This window comes from Euphorbia lathyris, chromosome 5 (genome assembly GCF_963576675.1).
Source record: "Euphorbia lathyris chromosome 5, ddEupLath1.1, whole genome shotgun sequence".
NCBI lineage: Eukaryota > Viridiplantae > Streptophyta > Magnoliopsida > Malpighiales > Euphorbiaceae > Euphorbia > Euphorbia lathyris.
Genome location: NC_088914.1, coordinates 1,860,691 through 1,884,983, shown reverse-complemented (window position 1 = coordinate 1,884,983; position 24,293 = coordinate 1,860,691). Strand labels below are relative to the sequence as shown.

General features: G+C 29.8%; 1 protein-coding gene across 1 annotated transcript; it reads right to left on the bottom strand.

Moving 5' to 3' along the window:
• Positions 1–9,440: 9,440 nt before the first annotated feature.
• LOC136228894 (protein FLOWERING LOCUS T 1-like) lies at positions 9,441–20,610 on the bottom strand. Its single transcript, XM_066017386.1, has 4 exons — positions 20,332–20,610; positions 18,071–18,132; positions 12,083–12,123; positions 9,441–9,875 (listed from the first exon to the last, which is right to left on the bottom strand). The coding sequence occupies exons 1-4, from the start codon at positions 20,542–20,544 to the stop codon at positions 9,643–9,645; spliced, it is 549 nt and encodes a 182-aa protein (XP_065873458.1). The 5' UTR covers positions 20,545–20,610; the 3' UTR covers positions 9,441–9,642.
• Between the last annotated feature and the right edge of the window lie 3,683 nt (positions 20,611–24,293).

Here is a 24,293-nt window from a genome sequence, read left to right as displayed (position 1 = left end):
ATTGTCAAATTAATTTATAAAAAAAAAAAGTAAAATCTCTACCATATGGATTATAGTTTCAATTTACGGGAGAATGTGTTTTATTAATTAGTATATATAATTTTTAAAATAAAAATAAAAAAAACCTTTGAATTTAATCAGAACTTAACGATGTGATTTAAAATATTTACCTCTATTTCTATAATTTTTGTGGGAATTACTTATTGGAATTAGATCCACAAACCACAAGATCATAAACTAATGTTAATCCATTAAGATCTAAAGCGGAAGCGTACCCGAATACATAGCGCAACAGATTAAAGAGAATCAGAGACACCTTAGGTTGATAAGTCTTCTAGGGCTAGAAGAAACTAGCACATCTACATTTGATGGAGGATGCTGTAGATTTAGAGTGCTAATGCCCTAGGGACCATAAACTTCTATTTATAAAGAAAACTTAATTATTGTAATTACTATTCAGCCCATCATAGAATTAGTATATTACAACTGGGTATCTACACATAAATAAACCCATACCCATTATATATGTATTATGTCCATAAACTAAATTAGATCACTCAACTGACTAATATATGATAGTCCATATAATTTACTATATTATATATGTAAGGGTCTGTTTGGATGAAGGTTTGACAATGTTCATTAAAGGGAAGGGAGGGGAGGTTATTTAGTGAACCTCCAGATCCCAGCAATTTTGTGGAACTGAAATTTGGGTTATTTCAAGGTTTTCTAACTTTCATTTAACCCCCATTTAACCTTCACAATCGATGTTAGGAAAATAACCTCCATTTAATGGGTAAATTACACCTATAGCCACTGATCTTTACCCCTTTAACATTATGGCCGATGAACTTCAATTCTTAACAGTATGGCCATTGAACTTTACACTTTTTAACACCGGTGGCCACTCAACGCCTCAAAACGACCACTGACGGTCTGAAAATAAAAAAATTCGAAGAGTTAATGATATTCTAAGGAACTTTAATTATTGAATTTTTTTGTTTTGAGGTCATTTAGGTATTGTTTGGTTAGAAGAGAGAAAATGAATTTTTAGAGAGGGAAATCTCCAAAAAATATGATTTTGGAAATAAAAAATGTGGTTTCATGGTAAATATCGTTCTCAACAACTCTAATTCTTGAATATTTTCATTTTGAGGTCGTTAACGCTCATTTTGAGAACTTGGTTAAAATTGAGTGGTCATCGGTGTTAAAAAGTGTAAAGTTTAATGGTCATACAGTGGCTACAATGTTAAAATAGGTAAAGTTCAGTGGCCATGAATGTAATATACCCTCCATTTAATTAACCTCCTCTAACCTCAAAACAAGCAAACCCTAAAGCGCGCATTGTGGATTTTAATTCAACATTTTTTACATAAAAAAAAATTCAAATTCTATATACAGTTTTATATAATTTTTAGGGTAATTAATTTATTAGTCCTTATATTTTGATAAAACATACTGTTTAGTCCCTGTATTTTCAAAAACACACGGTAAGGTCCCTAACCTTTTTCTCGATGAACTGTTTAGTCCCTAACGTTTTTTTCGGTGAACTGTTTAGTCTCGCCGTTAGACTCTCATGAAGATTTTGTTAGTCAATTTGGATTTGAGTCAAAATCTATTTAAAATAAAAATATAATGCCTTAACTACCCTTTACCACAAAATCAAATATATAAGAGCATTATCTTCATTGTTTCTCATCTATGCGTTCTTCTTTTCCTTTATTTTCATTTTCTTTAGACTCTATTGCATATGAAATGAACTTTGAGTGTTTTTCTTCTTGATTTTCTTCTTAATCGTTCAAATTCGTAAGCATTGGGTCTGTATTCTTTTTCTCGTTCTCCATACAAATAACTTATTCTTTTAAATTGGATTTCCTCTTTTGAAATTTGAAGGACTAAACAGTTCATCAAAAAAAACGTTAAGAACCTTACCGTGTGTTTTTAAAAACACATAAACTAAACAGTGTGTTTTATCAAAATATAGGAACTAGTAAATTAATTACCCTAATTTTTAACGTTTTCCAGCAACAAGTGATATAAGTTCAATCTTTACTTGAAAAAGTACCCCTCCCCCACTATCTAATGGTTTTTTTTTTCTTTTTCTAAAAGGTGACACTATCCAACATGAATGACCTATATTGTTGAAGTAGACATGAGAATATATACTTTTTTTCTTCCCACCACATAGGATCTTTCCAATATGCAATTATGCATTTTCATCCACTTGGCACTTTTTTTGGTTTCCTTTTCACTTTTCCCCCCTCATATGCTATATGGATAACTATTCTTTATCCTTAATTAGAAAAACCTAGGGATAAGATACAAAATAGGTAAGGTTTTTAGAAAAGTACAAATTTAAACTCAACGTTCAAAATAGCACCAATATAGGCTTAACGTTTACAATATAATATCAATTTAGGTTTAACGTTTACAATATAGCATCAATTTAGGCCTCACGTACAAAATAACACTAATATAGGCTTAACGTTTACAAAATAATACGAATTTAAGCTTAACGTTTACAAAATAATACGAATTTAAGCTTAACGTTTACAAATAAACGTCACAATTAAATTAACCATATTATATTCTTTTCCTATTAACTTTATATGTTATTTTTTTATTTAGCTCTATTTTCTTATTTATTATAATACAATTAATTAGTATTCTTGCCAAATAAAACCTTATATTTGTTTTTCATCAACCATTCTATGACTCCTAAATTCCATGACTTATATAATATATGCAAACTAAAAGTAAGTGGATATCCACAATATTTCGAACACTAGTTAAAATAATATTGATACATGTCAGTGTTCGAAATATTGTGGATATTCAATTACTTTTAGTTTGCATATATTATATGAGTCATGGAATTTAGGAGTCATGGAATGGTTGATGAAAAACAAATATAAAGTTTTATTTGGTAAGAATACTAATTAATTGTATTATAATAAATAAGAAAATAGAGCTAAATAAAAAAATAACATATAAAGTTAATAGGAAAAGAATATAATATGGTTAATTTAATTATGACGTTTATTTGTAAACGTTAAGTTTAAATTCGTATTATTTTGTAAACGTTAAGCCTATATTGGTGCTATTTTGTACGTGATGCCTAAATTGATGCTATATTGTAAACGTTAAGCCTAAATTGATATTATGTTGTAAACGTTAAGCCTATATTGGTGCTATTTTGAACGTTGAACCTAAATTGGTACTTTTCCAAAAACCTTAGACCTGTTTTGGTACCTTATCTCAAAAACCTATGATCTATTTGATTTTTTTTATATAATTGAGCAATTAATCTTTGGGTAAATTACACCCATGGCCACTGAACTTTACCCATTTTCACATTATGGCCATTGAACTTTATCCATTTTCACATTATGGACATTGAACTTCATTTCTTCCCGGTATAGCCACTGAACTTTACACTTTTTAACATCGGTGGCCACTTAACGCCTTAAAACGACCGTTGATGGCTAAAAATAAAAAATCCAAAGTATTAATGATATTCTAAGGAACTTTAATTCTTGAAAATTTTCGCTTTAAGGTCATTTGGGTGTTGTTTGGTTAGGAGAGAGAAAGTGAATTTTTAAAGAGAGAAAACTCCAAAAAATGTGATTTTCGAAAATAAAAAATGTGACTTCGTGGTAAATTTCGTTCTGAACAATTTTAATTATTGAATATTTTCATTTTGAGGTCGTTAATGATCGTTAATGGTCATTTTGAGAAGTTAGTTAAAATTGAGTGGCCACCAGTGTTAAAAAGTGTAAAGTTCAGTGGTCATACCGGAAAGAAATGAAGTTTAGTGGCCATAATGTGAAAATAGGTAAAATTCAATGGCTATGAATGTAATTTACCCATTAATCTTTCGATTTGATGAATTGAATGCTCCATCAAATATAATAATCAATGTTTTAAAAATCGGATTAGGAATTAAATCAGATTGATAGATTGATAATTAGGTTAGTGGTCAATCGATTCAATACACTCGGATTGGTTAAACTAAATTATGTCATATTTTAGGGAAATTAGGCTAAAAACAGGACAACTAGTGAAAAACTAGCATGCAAAAATCTAAAGTCTGCGTGAAACAGGTCCAATTCTAATTATATATATATATATATATATATATAAAATAAAATTTCCTTCAATTAAACATAAAAACATATATTGCAAATGGAATTTTCTTCAATTAAATATAGAAGAATATATACTTTTTAATTATATTATGAAATTTATCACACTTGTGTATATTTAAAATTTAAATATTTGTTTCAAACAAAAATTTAAATATTAAATAAACTTTGTTTATATTGTAAAGATAAATTAATTTTTTAATAATATTTATTAAAAAATATAAAAAATAATTACTAAATAATATTTAGATTTTTTAAATATTAATATAATATATAAACATATATTGTTGTTAATAGTCATTTGAAAACTAATTTAGTGGTAAAACATCTACTGTAGCATTTGGTGGCCTAAGTTTGAGTCCTTTATTAATATATATATATATATATATATATATATATATATATGGACTAATTCAAACGGTCCAATTCGGTTTGATAAGCATATAAAAGGGAAAATTACAAAATTAGATCAAATGGGAGGCCAATTTATATATTTAACCCATTTACTCAACCTACTACATATCTAGATTGATTTTGTGTGACTTTCCCATAATACCTTTAACCTTCCCACTTCCCAAATGCTAATAGTCTCTCCCCTCTTTTCCTTGGTTGCGCGAAACGGTTGGCAGCTCCTCCATTAATGATTCCAAGATTTTTGATCTTCCTATCTTCCTTTAAATTGCACGAAATCTGCACCATTTCTGCAAATCGCAATGTATTTCTCTTCTTCCTCTTTTCATCTCTTGATTCTGCAACTTCCTAATCCTAGAAAACGAAGCCATGGTTCTTCATCTTCCATTTCCTGCTCGTTTCTTGGTTTCTTTCTTCTTGTGACCATCGAAGAAATGACGATTTTACGTTATTTTCATCGTTTTTCCCAGTTTATCATATTGGTTTTGTCGAAAAACGTAAGTATATACTGTTTTTTCTGCGTTTTCCCCATAAATCCACTTAGCATATGCAGTTTTCGCGAGGTCTGTTGGGAGAAATTTATCGATTTCACTTCGCGAAACAATGATTACGTGAAGTTTACGAGGTAATTTGATAAATTTCTCTTGCAGACTCCGCGAAATCATCGTTTCGCGAAGTAAGAGCGTCACATTTCTCCTCGCAGACTCCGCGAAATCATCGTTTCGCGAAGTCAGAGCGTCACATTCCTCGTCGCAGACGTCGCGAAATCATTGTTTCGCTAAGTAAAATCACCCTCTTCCTTGCACATTTATGTTCGCATACTTAGCGAATCATCGTTTCGCGAAGCCAAATCTTCATTTTTTCTGACTAACATGATTAATTTTTTTTGAAGGCGGTTGAATACATAATATTCATTCCTGGAAGCCGACATGTTAGGGTGCCATGAAAGACATCTATTCCAAAAGGCCTGGACTTCCAACCATCGTTCGTGAATAAGAGCTTACACTGTGGGTCACGTCCATCTCTGTGGTGAATAAGAGCCTATGTATCGTGAGACATCCATCCATCGGTGGTGAATAATAGTCTATGTATAATGAAGTGATTTGTTAGGAGTTTATTGTGGCAATCTTGTTCTGTACCGTGAGACACATCCATCCATCGGTAGTGAATAGGAGCCTATGTATTATGAAGTGATTTGTTAGGAGTTTATTGTGGCAATCTTGTTGTAAATTTTGATAATGTTATGATTTTAATGTTAGAATCCATTGTTATTTGACATTTTTTTTTGTTATATACCACTTCGCGAATTAGCTTCAAAACACATCCAGGCTTCGCATATGCTAATTAAGTTCATCAACTAAACCAAACATTAGCTTCGCAGGCTTCGCATATGCTAATTAAATTCATCAAGTAAACCCAAACATTAGCTTCGCATAAGATCGAATCTGCGAAGTCAGGCGGGAGGGAGACAGACGCACGTAAATATTGAGGGTATTATGGAAAAGTCACACAAAATCAGTCTAGATATATAGTAGGTTGAGTAAATGGGTTAAATATATAAATGGGCATCCCATTTGACCCATTTTTATAATTTACCCCATATAAAAACTTAGCATCAATCGAACTAGAAACCTAATTGGTTCATGGTCAAACAGGTCGAACCGACTAGTCCAATCCGGTTTTGAAAATACTGATTATAATATACATTGAGTTTCTTTACTAAATGAGTTAGTTGTGATTATCTATTCAATTTTAAAAAGGCAGTACACTCATTTCGCTTCCCAAACCAAAGTTTCAAAGTCAGTTACAAACTTAAACTATCAAAATCATCCATTGAGTCACAATTCTATCCTAAAATCAAAAATTGTAATTATTTGTTATAAACTATAATAATCTCTCTGTTAGTTCAAAATGGGTTTAGAGAAGATGATCTCAAACTGTTCAACCGAATGAGGACTAAATTGGTGATTTTTATTTAATTGAGGGATCTAATTAGTGATTTTAATAGTTTAAAATTCTAATTGATTTTGAAACTTTAGTTTGAGAAGCCAAATGGACAGAGGAGTAAGAGCAAGGTGTACAAAAAGCTCTTCTGCATAGGATCCTGCGATATACGGGCCCAACTTTTTTTTATTAAGTAAAGAAATATTCATTGATATATTAATAATAAGTTTATATCACTTTGAACTTTGTTTTTCAAGTTGTGAATAATTTTTTAATTCTTATATTATTATTTAAGACTCTTTAGTCCTCATATTTTTAATATTACAAGGTTTTTATTTTTTTTTATATTCAACAATTTAATCCTTGATTCCATTTAAATTTAAATGACTTATTTTCCTTTACTTATATTTTGGCTTAATACATCATTTGCCTCATAAACTTGTCCAAAAAGTTTGATTGACCCCTTGAACTTTTAAAATATCCTGATAGCCCCCTGAATTTGTATAAAATGTTCAGTTAGCCCACTAAACTTGCGTAAAATGTAATCAATTAATCACTCGGTCGCAAAAAAGTAAGCTAAATGCGGAAGATGTATTCCACGCATCTTAGAATATTATTACATAATTAAAAAATAAATTAAAAATGAAGTTATTACTTGATCAACTATACAACTTGTCTTCTCTAATATTAGAACTACATATCCCGATTTTGGTCGTTTTACTTTTTTTAAGACTCGTACAATACATCTTCCGCATTTAACTTACTTTTTTCGACCGAGTGATCAATTGATTACATTTTACGCAAGTTCAGGAGGCTAACTGAACATTTTATACAAGTTCAGGAGGTTATCGGGACACTTTGAAAGTTAAGGGGACCAATTAACCTTTTTAGATAAGTTCAAGGAGCAAATCATGTGTTAAGCCTTATATTTTTTATACTTATTAAATTGTATTTATGAAAACTACAATTGTGAAATTTTCAAATTGTGCATAACTTTTCTTTTTCAAGTGTGCTTATTCGGGCCGGGCTTATGATTTTATTTTTAAGCCCGAGCCCATCTAAATTAACAATGAACTGGGTTGAGTTTGGACTGAGTTAGACAAAAACACATTAAACCCGGCCAAACCCGACCCATAAACACGTTTAGCCTCTACTCATGAACATATATGATGCACAAAAACTCTTCATTACATGCGTTTCACCGTTTCCGGCAAATGTGGAAAATGAGAATTCTCGGAAACTGATAGGAAATATTTCCGGGCACGTTTCTGTAGTTACCCAAAATATTAAACATGTCTCTCAGTTAAAAACGGGTTCCTTTGCCGATTTCGATTAAAATTCTGCAAATTCAAACTTTATATTGTGCAATTCCTATTCCGTCTAAGTTTAGGAAAATTGAAACTTCCTAATATTTCATTCCTTGTATGATTCAATTTAAAGAGTTTGCCTATATTTCTTTCGCCTATAATTCTTGTCTCTTGAATCTCGATTGAGTTTGAACTTTCTTCATCTTATTCTTCGTTTTTGTTCTTCACAATTTCTGAGCATTTATAGATGTAGAATCGGGTAAATTAAATACGTGGTATACAACCTTTGTCATTTTTCACATTTTGGTGTACGATTTTTAATTTTGCACACAAAAGTGTACAAACTTTTGGTGATCTCCCACTAAAGTGTATAGCCGGTAATTATGACCAGTTAACGCAAAATCAATCTGTCACATCAGCAATTTGATTTCCATAAAAGTCAAAATTGCTGACGTGACGTGTTGAGTTTGTGTTGACCGGTCAACTTTTGACTTTTAAGGATCAATTTGCTGACATGGCGCGTTGACTTCGCATTGACCGGTCATAATTATCGGTTGTACACTTTAGTGGAATGTCACCAAAAAGTTGTACACTTTTGTGTGCAAAATTGAAGGTTGTACACCAAAGTGTGAAATAGAAAACAGATTGTACACTACATTTGTAATTTACCCACGTGGAATCACTAAAAATAGCATTTACATCAATATGCTGTAACATATTTCTCTCAATACATAAATTTGCTAAACCATTCAACATTTATTGTGACGTTAATGATCTCAAATAGTTTTTCAATAATCTTAACATAAAAAAAATCTTCCAATAGATACAACGGTCACTGACATAATCAGGAGGATTCAAAAATCAATTGAAATATTTAGATAATAATCTGATGCTTTAACATACTCAAGAATTTCAAATGATGATATCAACAAATTTGGAAAGGTCAATTGCAACACTTTCATTTCTCTGTATTTACACACGAAAAAAACTATTATAAGAAAATATAGTAATAACATTGTGCGTTGTGACTGTTTAGGTTTGGCGATTATAATTATTGTCGATGCATCTTTTGAGATTTTAATTTTTGTACTTTTTTATAATAATTTTTTTTGGAGCCTTCCATCCCTTATATTGTATTGCAATTTGTTTAGTCTTAATATTATTTCATAACCGTTACATCTTTCAAGATTTAATTTTGAGGGTATTTGTTTACCCACTTTTCACCTCCTGTTTGCCGAGTTTTAGGTGTTTGGTTAGTAACCTCATATTTACCTTTTATACATGAAAAATAGTTTTTTTTTTTTATATATAAAAATAGTGAATCCCTGTATTTTTTTTTGGAAAAACAACATTTCTAACAGTAAACTGTAACAACAAACATCAAACAACAAATAACCCAAACAGACCCTCTATGTTAATATTATTTAAATTATTTTTGGACCCATCTCTCTTGGGCCATGGACAGACGCCCCTCCCGTCACGCTCAGGACGACGCCCTTGCTTGCTATTTTTTTTTTTTAAATTCTTGTTTGTATATGAAGACAACATGAAAACTTATTCAGTGAAGAAGAAAGATTATATAATATGATAATATATACATTTTTCTACATCAAAAAGCATACAATATAAGTACTTATAAATTGGATCAATTGTTTTGAACCAATAATTCCAAATTAGAAACTATATATCAAACTTGCTAAGCCAATCATATATATATATATATATATATATATATATATATATATCTTATTCATTTCATATATATAATATAATTAAGTAGAAAGACCGAGGAGACTGGGAGTTCGTCGGGACAACAGATTTTCTTCGGATGAATATTAATTGAGTAAAATTCTTCTTCCACGAGAGCTATTTTCCCTTTGACAGTTGAAATAAACAGCAGCAACAGGAGAACCAAGATTATAAAACTCAGCAAAGTCTCTGGTATTAAAATGCTGACGCCATCCAGGTGCATCTACTGTTTGTCTCTTCTTTTGTTGGAATAGTATCAATACGTATCGATGTATTCCCATGGCTGGTCTTGGACTTTCATACCCCAATATCTCTTGCCCTACAAAACGTCACTATCAGAATTAGGACTGTAATCGAGCTGAACTGAAGCCTGGCTCGTTAGAAAATTGATGAGTTCGAGGTTGAGCTGGAGCTCGAGCTCAACATCTTGTTATGCTTGCGAGCTTCTTCATGAGCTTTGTTTGAGCGGCACATTAATTCTCTTAATGAACACTCGTGAACAACTCATTAATTATGTAATCGAGCCGAATCGAGGTCTGCTCATGCTCGGCTCATTAGAAAACTATATTGTTTTGAAACCTATAAAACTACACTTGTTTTAAATTTCTCTCTTTATAGAAAATTATTATTAAAAAAAATAAGAATAAATAATTTATTAGTCCCTATATGCTTACCTAATACACCGTATAATCATTTTATTTTGAAAATACATTGATTAGTCTTTAACTTTTATTTTATTCAATAGGTTAGTACTTTATATAAGGATTAAACTGTTTAATAATTCAAATATTTCGGACTAAACTGTTGAACCGATAAAAGTTAAGGACTTAATAATATATTGTTAAAATACGAGGACTAAATAATGTTTTAGTTAAAAATATAGGGACTACTATAAATTATTCACCTAAAAAATAATCGAACCAAGCTTGCTCACGAGCATGTTGATGAATATTATAATCGAGTTTGTTCATGAACCTATAACTAAGCTTGCTCGCGAGCTTTCGAGTCGAATTTCGTTGTGCTCAAGCTTGGCTCGTTTATAAATTCAGCCGAACACGATCGAGCATTTATCGTGCCGAACGTCGAGCGACTTGACTCGTTTACAACCCTAATCATAACCCTTTTTATTATTTAGGAACCAATTGCATTAAAAGTTTAAGCTTATAGTTAAGGTTTAAAAATAGTTTTTATTATTCTTTCGGGAATGTCTTTCGGGTTTGAAGCGTGTACAACACTGACCTATGTTACCATGTGTTGAGGTTATTTATTTTAACTGGATTCAAAATTGAATTTTGAAGTCTAAGCCCAATTGAATATGAACTTGGACTGAGTATTTTCAGTTATAAGCTTATAAAGCTCGGCCCAAGCCCAAGACCAAGCCCAAGCCCAAGCCCAAACTGACCAATAAAAAGCCTAGTTGAACTTAAAATGATACATCATCATAGGATAAATTACACCTATAGCCACTGAACTTTATCCATTCTCACATTATGGTCACTAAACTTCAATTCTTAATAGTATGTCCACTGAATTTTACACTTTTTTAATACCGATGACCACTCAATTTTAACAAACTTCTCAAAATGACCGTTAACGACCTCAAAATAAAAATATTCAAGAATTAAAATTGTTCAGAACGACATTTACTATGGAACCACATTTTTTAGAGATTTCTCTCTCTAAAAATTCACACTCTCTCTTAACCAAACAACACCTAAATGTCTTTAAAACGAAAATTTTCAAGAATCAAAGTTCCTTAGAATATCATTAACTCTTTGAATTTTTTATTTTGAGGCCGTCAATGGTCGTTTTGAGGCGTTGAGTGGCCATTGGTATTAAAAAATGTAAAGTTCAAATGTCATACTGTTAAGAATTAAAGTTTAATGACCGTAATGTTAAAAGAGGAAAGTTCAGTGGCATGGGTGTAATTTACCCATCATCATATATTCACTCTGAGATAAAATAAGCCTAGTTGAATGAATTAGTGATGGAATATAACTTTTATACTAAATAGTATTAGCAACGAAACTTTTATGTCAGAGGGAAATTTACGAGTTCTTATATTAAGCATCCGGTCTTCCATGTCATTCGGAGGACCCCCAATTCATATTTGGACATGTGTATTGTGACCCCACGTAATAATTAAAATAGTGGAGCCTCTTATAATATGTGTGTGTCCATGTTACACGTGTCAAAATATGTATGAGAGGTCCTCCATTTGACATGGAGAACCGGGTGCTTCTAATAATTTACCGAAATTTACAGAGAAATTCTAGAATTAGATGAAGTAATAATTTGAATTATATCAAATTATTTTAAATATATTTGAAAGATCAGAGTTTATAAATTAGTAGGATATATTTTTTAGATTTAAGATTTATGAATTGAAGTTTAGAATTTATAAATTAGAATATAAAAGTATACTTTATTTATACAGAAAATAAAATAGTGATATGTTAAGAATTAATTTTTATAGTATGATTTAATTATAATGTTTTTAATGTTACATAAATATTAATTACTTACCATAGGTTGGCCCTGTAGTTGCTGGAATATCAGTCACCAACCTACAAATTAATTAGATATATCAATAAATCTGGTAAAAATTATAAGAATATGCAAAAATAAAATAAATACTGAGTTATATACATAGAAAAATATAAAAATAAACTATGTAGTTTGATTTTTTTTTTTTAGAAAATGATGTGGTTTAAAAGTTTATAAACAGAGGTCTGTGGTTTATGCAGATGGCAAATTTAGGCATTTTATAAAAAATTATTGTCGTGACTATTTACTTTAAAAAAACGATTTAAGAGACCAATTTTACAAATTAACTAAAGTACAAATATTATTTGATCGAAAAATTGACTCACAAATCCAAAAAAATAGAAATTTACAAACCTCAAACCCTTATTTATAAGTGTTTAAATCACGAGACTGCTTTACAAATCGATCAAACCACAATAGTTATTTTTTTATTCAGGAAAAATATTAAATATGCCTGTATATGAATATGAATTAAAGGGGCGTTTGTTGACTCAATTTTCTCATTCTATTTGACTTTTCATATTAAAAAAACGAGAATTTTAGATATATGGTTAGGGAACTATTCTTTGACTTTATACATGAAAAGTAACTTTTTCAACAGCAGAGAATCTATGTTTTTCCAACAGCAAACAACAAACATCAGATAAACCAAAGGGGTCATAAAAGTCAATTTGGTTCTGAAGTTGGCATATAGGTTCAGTTTAGCCCAAATCGAAGTTTAGATATCAACTCAGTTCTGAAGTTGGCGATATTTAACAAATTAGTCCAAATACAATAAATTTTATACCTAAATATTTGTCAAATTTGAACTAATTTAGTCAAATATCACCAATTTCAAAACCGAATTAATATTTAAATTTCGATTTGGGCTAAATTGAAACTGTTCACCAACTTTAAGGATTAAATGTACTCTTAATTCATATAAATATCTTAGGATATTTTCTAGAGCAAATATACTACTGTTGTGCCTTTTGGTACTAAGTCAGTTGAATTTATAGAATAATTCAAAAAGAAGAATTTTTAAATGTCTTTTTCAATTTTGGTATTCTCCACAAAATAAAAACTTTATCTTATAAATATTTATCTAGTAAAAAAAAAATATAATTCCAACTTATTTTCTCTTATGATATTTTTAAGAAAAAATTAAAAATAAAATAAAAAATACTCACGATCATTAAATCAACCCGTCATATTAACAAAAGTTAATAATTTATCGTGTCTTATTAACGAAATCAATATTTATTTTAGGGTTAAGGTGCAAAAATACCCTAACGTTTTGGACCAGGAGTAATTTTACCCTTAACGTCTAAAATGGTGCAATTTTACCCCTAACGTTGGAAGCCAAGAGCAATTTTACCCCTAACGTTGATAAATTGGGTAATTTCAGACACTACTATAAAACACAAATATTTTTGTTCATTATTCTGCACCAATTGCATAATAATTCGTTCTAAAAAAGGATTTCATGTTTTTTTATAATTTAATAATAGAATTTGAGATTAATATTTATAAATTCGGTGGATTTTTTGAATTTTTTTTATCTAATCCGTACAAAAAGACAGTATATTATTTATTTATTTTTTATTTTTTTTCACATCCCAACGAATGTTTGTGATTTGTTACTGATAAAATGACAAACGTATGAAGTGTAGATAACAAGATTCATGACCGAGAAGACAGTTTGATAAATTATTTCTCAAATTGACTTAATTTATGAACGTTAGGAGTAAAATTGCTCTTGGCTTCCAACGTTAGGGGTAAAATTGCACCATTTTAAATGTTAGGGGTAAAATTGCTCCTGGCCCAAAACGTTAGGGGTATTTTTGCACCTTAACCCTTTATTTTACTAATAATATTTATTTTACTAATAGTAATATTTATTTTAGGCCTAAACCATACGCATCCCCCTGAACTTGTCAATTTTGGTCATTTTACCCCTTGAACTAACGGGATGACCTATTTGCCTCCTCAACTATTTAAAAGTGGTATTAGCAACCCCCTATTTTCATTATAACGAATCAAAATGAAGTTCCAACATTAGTAGAAGTGTTCATGAAAGTATTGGAACCAGCCTGCATATATATAACCTAATCTGCAGCTTGTTTTAGTAGTGCGTAACCCTATATGCAATTTTTACAAGAGAACTTGTGTATTGTCTATACTAACCTCATTTGCAGCTTGTTCTAGTAGTGAACAACCCTTTTTATTATGACCTTGGTGCTCGAAATGGGAACATGTCATAATTGTTTCCGTTATAATGAAAACATGGGTTACTTATACCACTTTTAAATAGTTGAAGGGGCAAATAGATCGTCCCGTAAGTTCGGAGGTAAAATGACTAAAAGTGACAAGTTCAAGGGGTTGCGTATGGTTTAGGCCTTTATTTTATAACAAAAAAAATCACATTTTTTATTTTGTTTTAAATAAGTGAAATCACATATTTTTTATTTATTTTTTTACTAATTTTTAATTGGAAAGAATAAATTAATGATGCACATGTTTAAATTTATATTAATGAATTTTAAAAGAGATAATTAATTATGACGTGTATGGACTTTAGTCAGCATCACGTACGTACTAGGAATTAAAAAATTAGGAATTGAAAAGGATGTGTACAGCTAATTTAAAAAGTGTCCATTTCAAATATCATAATACGATTCCAAAAACCGACATTCTTCAAATATCCTTTAAGTGATTTTTTTCTAATTAAAGATTTCTATATACATTAGTATTCGAATTTGAAATCTCTAATTTAAAGTAATTTAAGATTCTTGACTACTCGAGTGTTTAGCAAAAAAAATAGTTGAATATTAAATTATTTATTTTTTAATATATTAATTTATCAAACATAATAAAACGCTAAACTAATTTATGGTAGATATATAAATTTATTATTTTATTTATAATTATTTATTCAAATATTTTTAATATATAAATACAGATACCGCTTAAAATAAAATATTATATAAACAAATTCATTATTTTTCAAATTAAAATATTCTATTATTATAAATTTGATTACATATTTTTAATTAATATAATAATTTTTTTATATAAAATTTAATTAAAAACCGTCTATATAAATTAATTGATGATAGAAAAATAAATTTATCATTTTGATAAAATTTATGGATGGAATGACTAATTACTTTTCTCAAAACTTAAAGAGTTTATAGTGTTTTTAAAAACAGATGGATTAAGACCTTGTTCTTTGTTACTTAATTTCAATATCAATTAGTTCAGTTTAATTCAGTAGCATTCAGTTCAGTTCAGCTTAATAATTTATCGTTACTTATTATAATTATAATTAATTTTTATAATAATAATAATAATAATTATTATTATTATTAAAAGGGTAATTAATTTATTAGTCCCTATATTTTGACAAAACACACTGTTTAGTCCTTGTATTTTTAAAAACATACGGTAAAGTCCCTAACCTTTTTCTCGATGAACTGTTTGGTCCCTAATGTTTTTCTCGGTGAACTGTTTAGTCCCTGCCGTTAGACTCTCATGAAGATTCTGTTAGTCAATTTGGATTTGAGTCAAATTACACTCACCATTAAGAGTAAGAGGATTTCCACCTTCAATTCTAACAGGAAGAGTGAGCATGAGTGATTCAATTATGGGTTAGGGATTCAATCATTTCTCCATTTTTTTATGAGCACGAGTTGTGAGAGAAAGACATAGAGGTGCGAATTGCTTTTGAATGATAAATAGTAAAGGGTAATTTAGTCATTTCCGAATTCATAAATGGTAAAAAATCTAACAAACAGACGGAAGGACTAAACAGTTCACTGAGAAAAAGGTTAGGGACCTTACCATGTGTTTTTGAAAATACATGGACTAAACAGTGTGTTTTGTCAAAATATAGGGACTAATAAATTATTACCCTTTTTAAAACCATTATTATTTTTATAAGCCTTTTATTTTAATTACTGCTATTTTTAAAGGATTATATTATTATTTCAGTTTTACTAGAATTCAGTTCAGTTTTTTTCACTCAGAAAGAACAGAACCTAACTAATATAATATATACAAACCGAGAAACTAATAAATTAATTACACTAAAATATATAAATAACATAATATAATTACGTGATGTCAACCAAGTTTAATTATCACCTTTAAACTCACTCCTAAAATAACTATCTAAGATCAAATAAGCATATCTCAGTTGATACACTTCTGAAATTAGATGTTTAAATAATAATAATAAATAATGTAAAGTTATATGATACTATATTAAAATTTGACTTAACTTACCCTCAAATAACAGCTTTGAAAAAGAATAAATTTGTTTTTATTGAAAAAAAAAAATAATTTTTCATAAAGTTTTAAGCATGATTTAAAATCCTCATTAATCCCTTATATTATCCAATTAATTAATTAATTAATGATTTAAAGGTTTGTCCGATAATTAAATACTTAAGAAAGAATATATACTTATCTTATATAACATTCTTGCATGTTGTTAAATTCAAAATAACGAATTAATTCTAAGTGTGATATTATTAATTTTTTTTCCATAATTAATTTATTAATCCCTATATTTTTTTTATCTAATCCACTATTTAATACTCGTATTTTAATAATACACTGTTTAATTTTTAATTTTTTTTCTATTTAACAATTTAACCCCTCAAATATTTGAATTATTAAAATGTTTAATCTTTATAGGGATAAGGTGCAAAAATACCCCTAACGTTTACTATCAAGAGCAATTTTACCCGTAACGTTGGCAAACAAGAGCAATTTTACCTAACGTTAGCAAGTTGGGTCAATTTCAGACATTATTATAAAACACATATTTTGTTCTTTATTCTGCACCAATTACATATCAGTTCGTTTTAGAAAAAAGATTTCATATTTTCTGTGATTTAATAATAAAATTGGAGATTAATATTTATAAATTCGGTGAAATTTTTTGTAATTTTTTTTATCCAACTCGTACAAAATAGACAATATATTCTTTTTAAAAGTTTTTTGATTTTTTTACGTCTAATCATATGCTTATGATCTGTTACTAATGACTGATAAAATGATTCACATGTGAGGTGTAGATAACAAGATTCATAACCGAGAAGATAGTTTGATGAATTATTTCTCAAATTGACCAAATTTTACAACGTTAGGGGTAAAATTGCTCTTGACTGCCAAAGTTAGAGGTAAAATTGCACAATTTTAGATGCTAGGGGTAAAATTGCTTCTGGTTGTAAATGTTAGAAGCCATTGAATATAACAAAAGTTAATGACTAAACAATGTATTATTAAAATACGAGAACTAAATAATGTGTTAGGTAAAAATATAGGGAATAATAAATTCTTGGGTAAATTTCAAATAAAACCCCTGTGGTTTTACTAATTTTCAGATAAATGACTGTAATTTACTTTTTTTCGAAGTAAGGACCGATGTTTTCAACTTTAGCAAAATAAGGACTTTTTCGATTGATACTATTAAAATCACCATTGGCGACTTCAAAAATGGCATATTTTAAGAACTACTAATATTCTAAGCAACTTTAATTCTTCGACTTTTTTATTTTGAGATTATTTAGATAATGTTTGGTAAAGAGAGAGAAAGTTTCAAAAAAGATGATTTTCGAAAATCGAAAATGTAGTTCCATAGCAAATATGATATTGAACAAATTTAATTCTTGAAAATTTTCATTTTCAGGTCGTTAAAGATGGTTTTAATAGCATTAATTCAAAAGGTCATTATTTTATTAAAAGTGCGAAACCTCAATTCTCGTTTTCACAAAAGTAAACCACAGTCATTTATCTGAAAATTAGTGGTGTTTTATTTGAAATTTATCCTAAATTATTTACCTTTGTTTAAATGAGAAAAAATTATTACAACTACTACTATTTTATTATTATTATTATATTTTTTTTATTATGATTATTATTATTAAAACTAGATAAAAACAAAATAGATATACATAGAAAAGGAGAGAAATAACAAACCAATGCACATATTCTTTGAGAGTAGGATCACTGGGGTTAGGTGCATCTGGGTCCACCATAACCTGAAAAAGAACATTAGGATTATTATTTTTTATATATAAAAATAGAAATTATTATATTTTATATTACGTTTATATTTCTAACACGAGAACACAATTTATAAAAATTGATTCGAGTAACCCGAAAACCCAAATTGACACTAGCACTCTACAAAAAAATAAAAAAAATTGGACCTAATGTACTGATAATTCACCTATAAAAGGATATATTCGAAGTTTAAACTGATAGGTAAGGTTAAAGAAAACGAGCATACCAAAGTATAAAAAGTGCGTACATCAGAGCTGTTGGTCTCAACCCTAGATGAGTTAACGACATGGGAAGGTTTGAGCTCACAACCATTAGTAATAGGTTTTATATATTTATGATATGATAACATATTTTGTTGATATAATACAAATATAACCCGAAAATCCAAATTAACGATAATGCTCTACAACAACAACAACAACAAAGCCTTAGTCCCGAAATGATTCGGGGTCGGCTAACATACCAAAGTATAAAAAGTGCATAAATCAGAACCGTCGATCTCAACCCGAGGTGGGTTAACGAGATGGGAAGTTTGAGCTCACAACCACTATTAGTAATAGGTTATATATATTTTTAACATGATAACATATTTTGTTGACATAATACGAATATAACCCGAAAACCCAAATTAATACTCGCACTATACAAATAAATATCTCTTGGACTTAATGTATTCATAATTCACCTATAAACGGATATATTTTAATTTAAATTGATAGGTAAAGTTAAAGAAAACGAGCATACTAAAGTGTAAAAAGTGCGTAAATCAGAACCACTAATCTCAACCCGAGACGGATTAACGACACGATTACGCAATTTATAAAATTAATTCAACTTTTTATTAATAAAACACGAATATAACCCGAAAATCCAAGTTAACACTATAGTACTCTACAAATAAATATCTTTTGGACTTAATGTGTTGGTAATTCATCGAAATTTAAACTGATAGTTAAAATCAAAGAAGCGAGCATACCAAAGTGTAAAAAGTGCGTAAATCATAACCACCGATCTCAACCCGAGGCGGGTTAACAACATAGGAAGGTTTGAGCTCACAACCATTAGTAATACGTTTTATATATTTCTGACATGATAAAATAATTATTGGCTTGTCGACATAATACGAATATAACCCAAAAATCCAAATTAACACCGATGCTCTACATATATAAAAATATCTTTTGGACTTAATATACTGATAATTCACCTATAAATAGATATATTCGAAGTTTAAACTGATAGATAAGATTAAAGAAAACGAGCATACCAAAATATAAAAAGTGTGTAAATCAGAACCGCTGATCTCAATCTGAGACGGGTTAACGTCATGATAACGCAATTTATAAAATTAATTCAACTAACATGATTAGTATTTTTATTAACAAGATACGGATAAAACACGAAAACCCAAATTAACACTCGCACTCTACAAATAAATAACTTTTGGACTTAATGTAATCACAATTTACTCATAAACGGATATATCAGAAGTTTAAACTCATAAGTAAAATCAAAGAAAACGAGCATACTAAAGTATAAAAAGTGCGTAAATCAGAACCACTGATCTCAACCCTAGGCGGCTTAACAACATGGAAAAGTTTGACATAATACGAATATAATTATTATTTTTATTGACATAATACGAATATAACCCGAAAACCCAAATTAAAACTGGCGCTCTACATATATAAAATATCTTTTGGACTTAATGTACTGATAATTCACCTGTAAACGGATATATCAGAAGTTTAAACTGATAGGTAAGGTTAAAGAAAACGAGCATATTGAAGTATAAAAAGTGCGTAAATCAGAACCCGAAAACCCAAATTAACACTAGCACTCTGCAAATAAATATCTTTTGGACTTAATGTATCGACAATTCACCTATAAACAGATACATCATAAGTTTAAACTGATAGGTAAGATTAAAGAAAACGAGCATACCAAAGTGTAAAAAGTACGTAAATCAAAACCGCTGATCTCAATCGGAGACGGGTTAACGACACGATAACGCAATTTATAAAATTAATTTGATAACATAATACGAATATAACCCGAAAACCCAAATTAAGACTATCACGCTATCTTTTCGAATTAATGTAATGAAAATTCACCTATAAACAGGAATATCAGAAGTTTAAGCTGATAGATAAAGTCAAAGAAAACGAGCATACCAAAGTGTAAAAAGTGCGTAAATCAGAACCACCGATCTCAACGCGAGGCGGATTAACGACATGTGACGGTTTGAGCTCACATCCATTAGTAATAGGTTTATTATAAGAAACATGAAGAGGAATTGATGATTGAAAAGGGTCTAAAATATCTCCTATAACTCTCCCTAGAGCTAATACATCTCCACTTCCTCTTCTTCCTCCTCCTCCTGCCATTTTCACTCACTTTCTCTTACTTTCACTAAGTTTTTCACTAAGTTTCTCTTACTTTCACTTGTTTTTCACAATGCCATTCTCATCACTTGGGGGTTTATATTTATAGTGTTGTGTGGTACGGAATCCAACTTTGTGAAAGATATAAAAAAAAAATAAAAAAAATAAATAAAAGAATCTTGTCTTTCTTAGAGATATATGTATGTGTATGCCATTTTTCTTCTTGATAGGAGAGGTTGTGAATCTTAAAATTGACAACCAATTGAAAGATAATGCGCTAGTCTCATTCTCTTTTCTTTTCCCTTTCTTTCTTTTTCATTTTATTTAATTAAGGCTTATTATATCATTTGCCAAGAATTTTTTCAAAAAGTTTGATTGACCTCCTGAACTTCCAAAGCGTTCCGATAGACCCCTCAACTTACATAAAATATCCAGTTAGCTTCCCGAACTTGCGTCAAATGTAATCAATTAATCACTCAGTTGCAAAAAAAGTAAGTTAAATGCGGAAGATGTATTGCACGCGTCATAAAAAAGTAAAATGACGAAGGTCAGGGTATGCAGTTCTAATATTAGAGAAGACAAGTTTTACAGTTCAGCAAGTAAGAATTTCATTTTTAATCTATTCTGTGAATTATATAATAACATTTTAAGGCACGTGCCACACATATTTCGCATGCAGTTTACTTTTTTACAACCGAGTGATTAATTGATTACATTTTACGCAAATTCAGAAGGCTAACTGAACATTTTATGCAAGTTAAGGGGCTATCAGGATACTTTGAAAGTTCAGGGGTCCAATCAAACTTTTTAGAGAAATTCAGGGGAGCAAATGATATATTAACCCTTTAATTAATAAAAATACACCATTTAAAATAAAGGTAGTACTTCGATGACTGGAATGATCTTTTCGGTGTCTGAGATAAGACAAAATAATGATCAGTGCAAGGCCGTTGACAGATGTTCCCACTTCGATGCTTAAGTTAGCAGAGTCTTGGAGAGAGTACTAAGGAATGCAGAGTAATTGCCAAGAATGTGTTATACCTGATTTGAGATTTCTTGATCCCAAACGGATTACAGTCTAAATCGGATTCATATGCTTTTTTTTATTGGTTCACTTGTCTAAGGAAGCCGATGTTCCTATTTAGATTAATCTGACGGCTCCTGTTATTACAAACGTCCTCGTTAGCCCAGGATGAGAGCACAAGTGATTATATTTGGGAAAATCATCATGAGACTTTTGATCTTTTAATTTTTTTTTGGTGCATTAAGTCCCTGATTTTTTATTTGAACACCTTGAGCCCTTGATCTTTTTCTGTCACATTAAGCCCTGGTTTATCAAATTGGTTAGTTGTGAATATCTAATACAGTGAAAAAAGTGTTACTAATTTCATCTGTATTTAAAATTATATCTTTTACTACTCGAAATAAGATTTTTACTGTTTTTCTATTGCCACATTACATATATTAAAAATTGTTTCGAACTATTAAAAATAAAGTTTTTTAACGCATGTGAAATGAATAACACTATATTAATCGAGTTTTATATTCAAAACCAACTTTTATAATCATCAGTAACTTAATGTGACAGAAAATAAATAACTAAGGGTTTAATACACCAAAAATATAAAAAAGATGTGGGTCTCTGAATGCTTTTTGCCATTTTAATTTGCATGATATCTAATTCGATATAATGCATGCATAATATATATATATATATATATATATATATATATATATATATTATTATTATTATTATTATGACAAGTTGAGAGTTCCAAGTAGTTGTCACCAGTAAATATCCACTCCATATTCTTAAAAAAAAAAAATCTCTAAATAATCCAAGTATAAAAGTTTTGAGTAATTTGAAGAATAAAACAAGACCTAATATATTGAAGTTGTCTGAACTTATTCAAAACAGTAGATTGGTTAAGCGGCCTTTCTAAATGATTCAACTTTTGTTTGATCCCGAGTAATCCCGAATCTTTGGTTTGGCAGAGTGACACCTTTATCCTTTATCCCATCTACCTATCCGGGGACTTAGGAGCGTTAGCAGCCACTCGACTGAGGAATATCATCTAATAAGATAAGATGTTACTACTACTACTAGCGGATTCTCTTCCTCCAAGCAGGAAAAGTAGCCTTTCGATCATCAAAACACCCGATTTCCTGTACCTTCTCTGAATTTTACAATTGTCTCACCAACTCCCTAAACTTGCTTATTTCTTATTACCAGCTTTCTAAACTTGTCCATAAAGATAGATTAGCTTCCTGAATTTTACAAGTGTCTCACCAACTCCCTAAACTTGCTTATTCTGTAATAACTAAATACAAAAACTTATTAAACCTAAATTCTAAAAATACGTCCTCATCTATTTGAGAGGTAATTTTTTCGATTCTCCTACCTTTCAACCTATTATAAGAGTTAGTGTTGCAGGTTTGAGAGATTGAATGGATGAGGATCGAGAGTTAGCATTATGATTTTTCTATTTAGTTGTTACAGAATAAGCAAGTTTGGGGAGTTGGCGAGACACTTGCAAACTTCAGGGAGCCAATCTACTTTTATGGACAAGTTTAGAGAGCTGGTGATACGAAATAAGCAAGTTAAGGGAGCAGGTGAGACACTTGCAAAGTTCAGGGAGCCAATCTACTATTTTGGACAAGTTCAGGGAGCTAGTGATGTATTAGGTCATAAAACAATATGATTACTTATTTATTAGTATAATTGAAAATCAAAATAAAATCATATGGTAATATTAGGGTTTATTACATAAATCTCCAAGTATTAGAAATAGAGAAAATTATTAGAGGGTTCTGGACTTCCATATCAAATCAAGGATCGTGGATATACATTTTTGATATGTGTAGTATGAACCCACATATCTTTACCATTATATTTTTTTTAAATGGGGTCACAATACACAAGTTTAAATAGAAATTGTGGGTCCTTATTGTGACATAGAAGTCGCAGATCCAGATATAAGAACTCAATAAATAGATCGCCACTACAATAAAATTTTATTTTTGAATATTAAATCCATTCAACATTGGAGTTGATTTTTCATATAGTCGTTTTCACTTAATTCTAATAATAACATCCACGTACGGAAATGGCACGTACACGACGTGTCAGATAAATTTTCAATTTGGTTTAATCGGGTTGTGTTCAGTAAATGGACCGGTTTAATCAGGTTGTGTTTAATAACATATTAAATAATAAATAAATAAATTGATGTGGAAAATTTGTATGGCGTGTCATCTACGTATCCATTATGGTGACTATTGTTGTCGGAATCCAAATACAAAGTTTAATGAGTTTAATGTTGGATTAAACTCATATTTGGTCCATGTGGTATCCAAAATTTTATCATTTTCCCTATGTGGTATCATTTGGTAACATTTTCCATTGAAGTATTCTCATATGTGACATTCTCTTAGTGGCGTATCTATTCGTAGTACGATTGGATGACTCTAAAGGTAGTGCTAGAGCTTTTAGACAGTAATGACTACTCTGTAAGTTAGATTTTCTAGCTTTATATAGCTCGTTTTCACATCGCTAAGGACTCCCTCATTCTTCCCTTATTAGGATGGTCCCTACAGATTCTTCATGGATGCTGATTTAAAGGTTAAGAATTTCGCCCTAGAACTGGCACTGCAGGTTTTCAAAAGACGTCTGACACTCGACCGTCCAATTAAAATCTTAGGATCCCTTCAGACTCTTGTAAAAACGCATGCATCTTTTGGCTGAGCAAGTT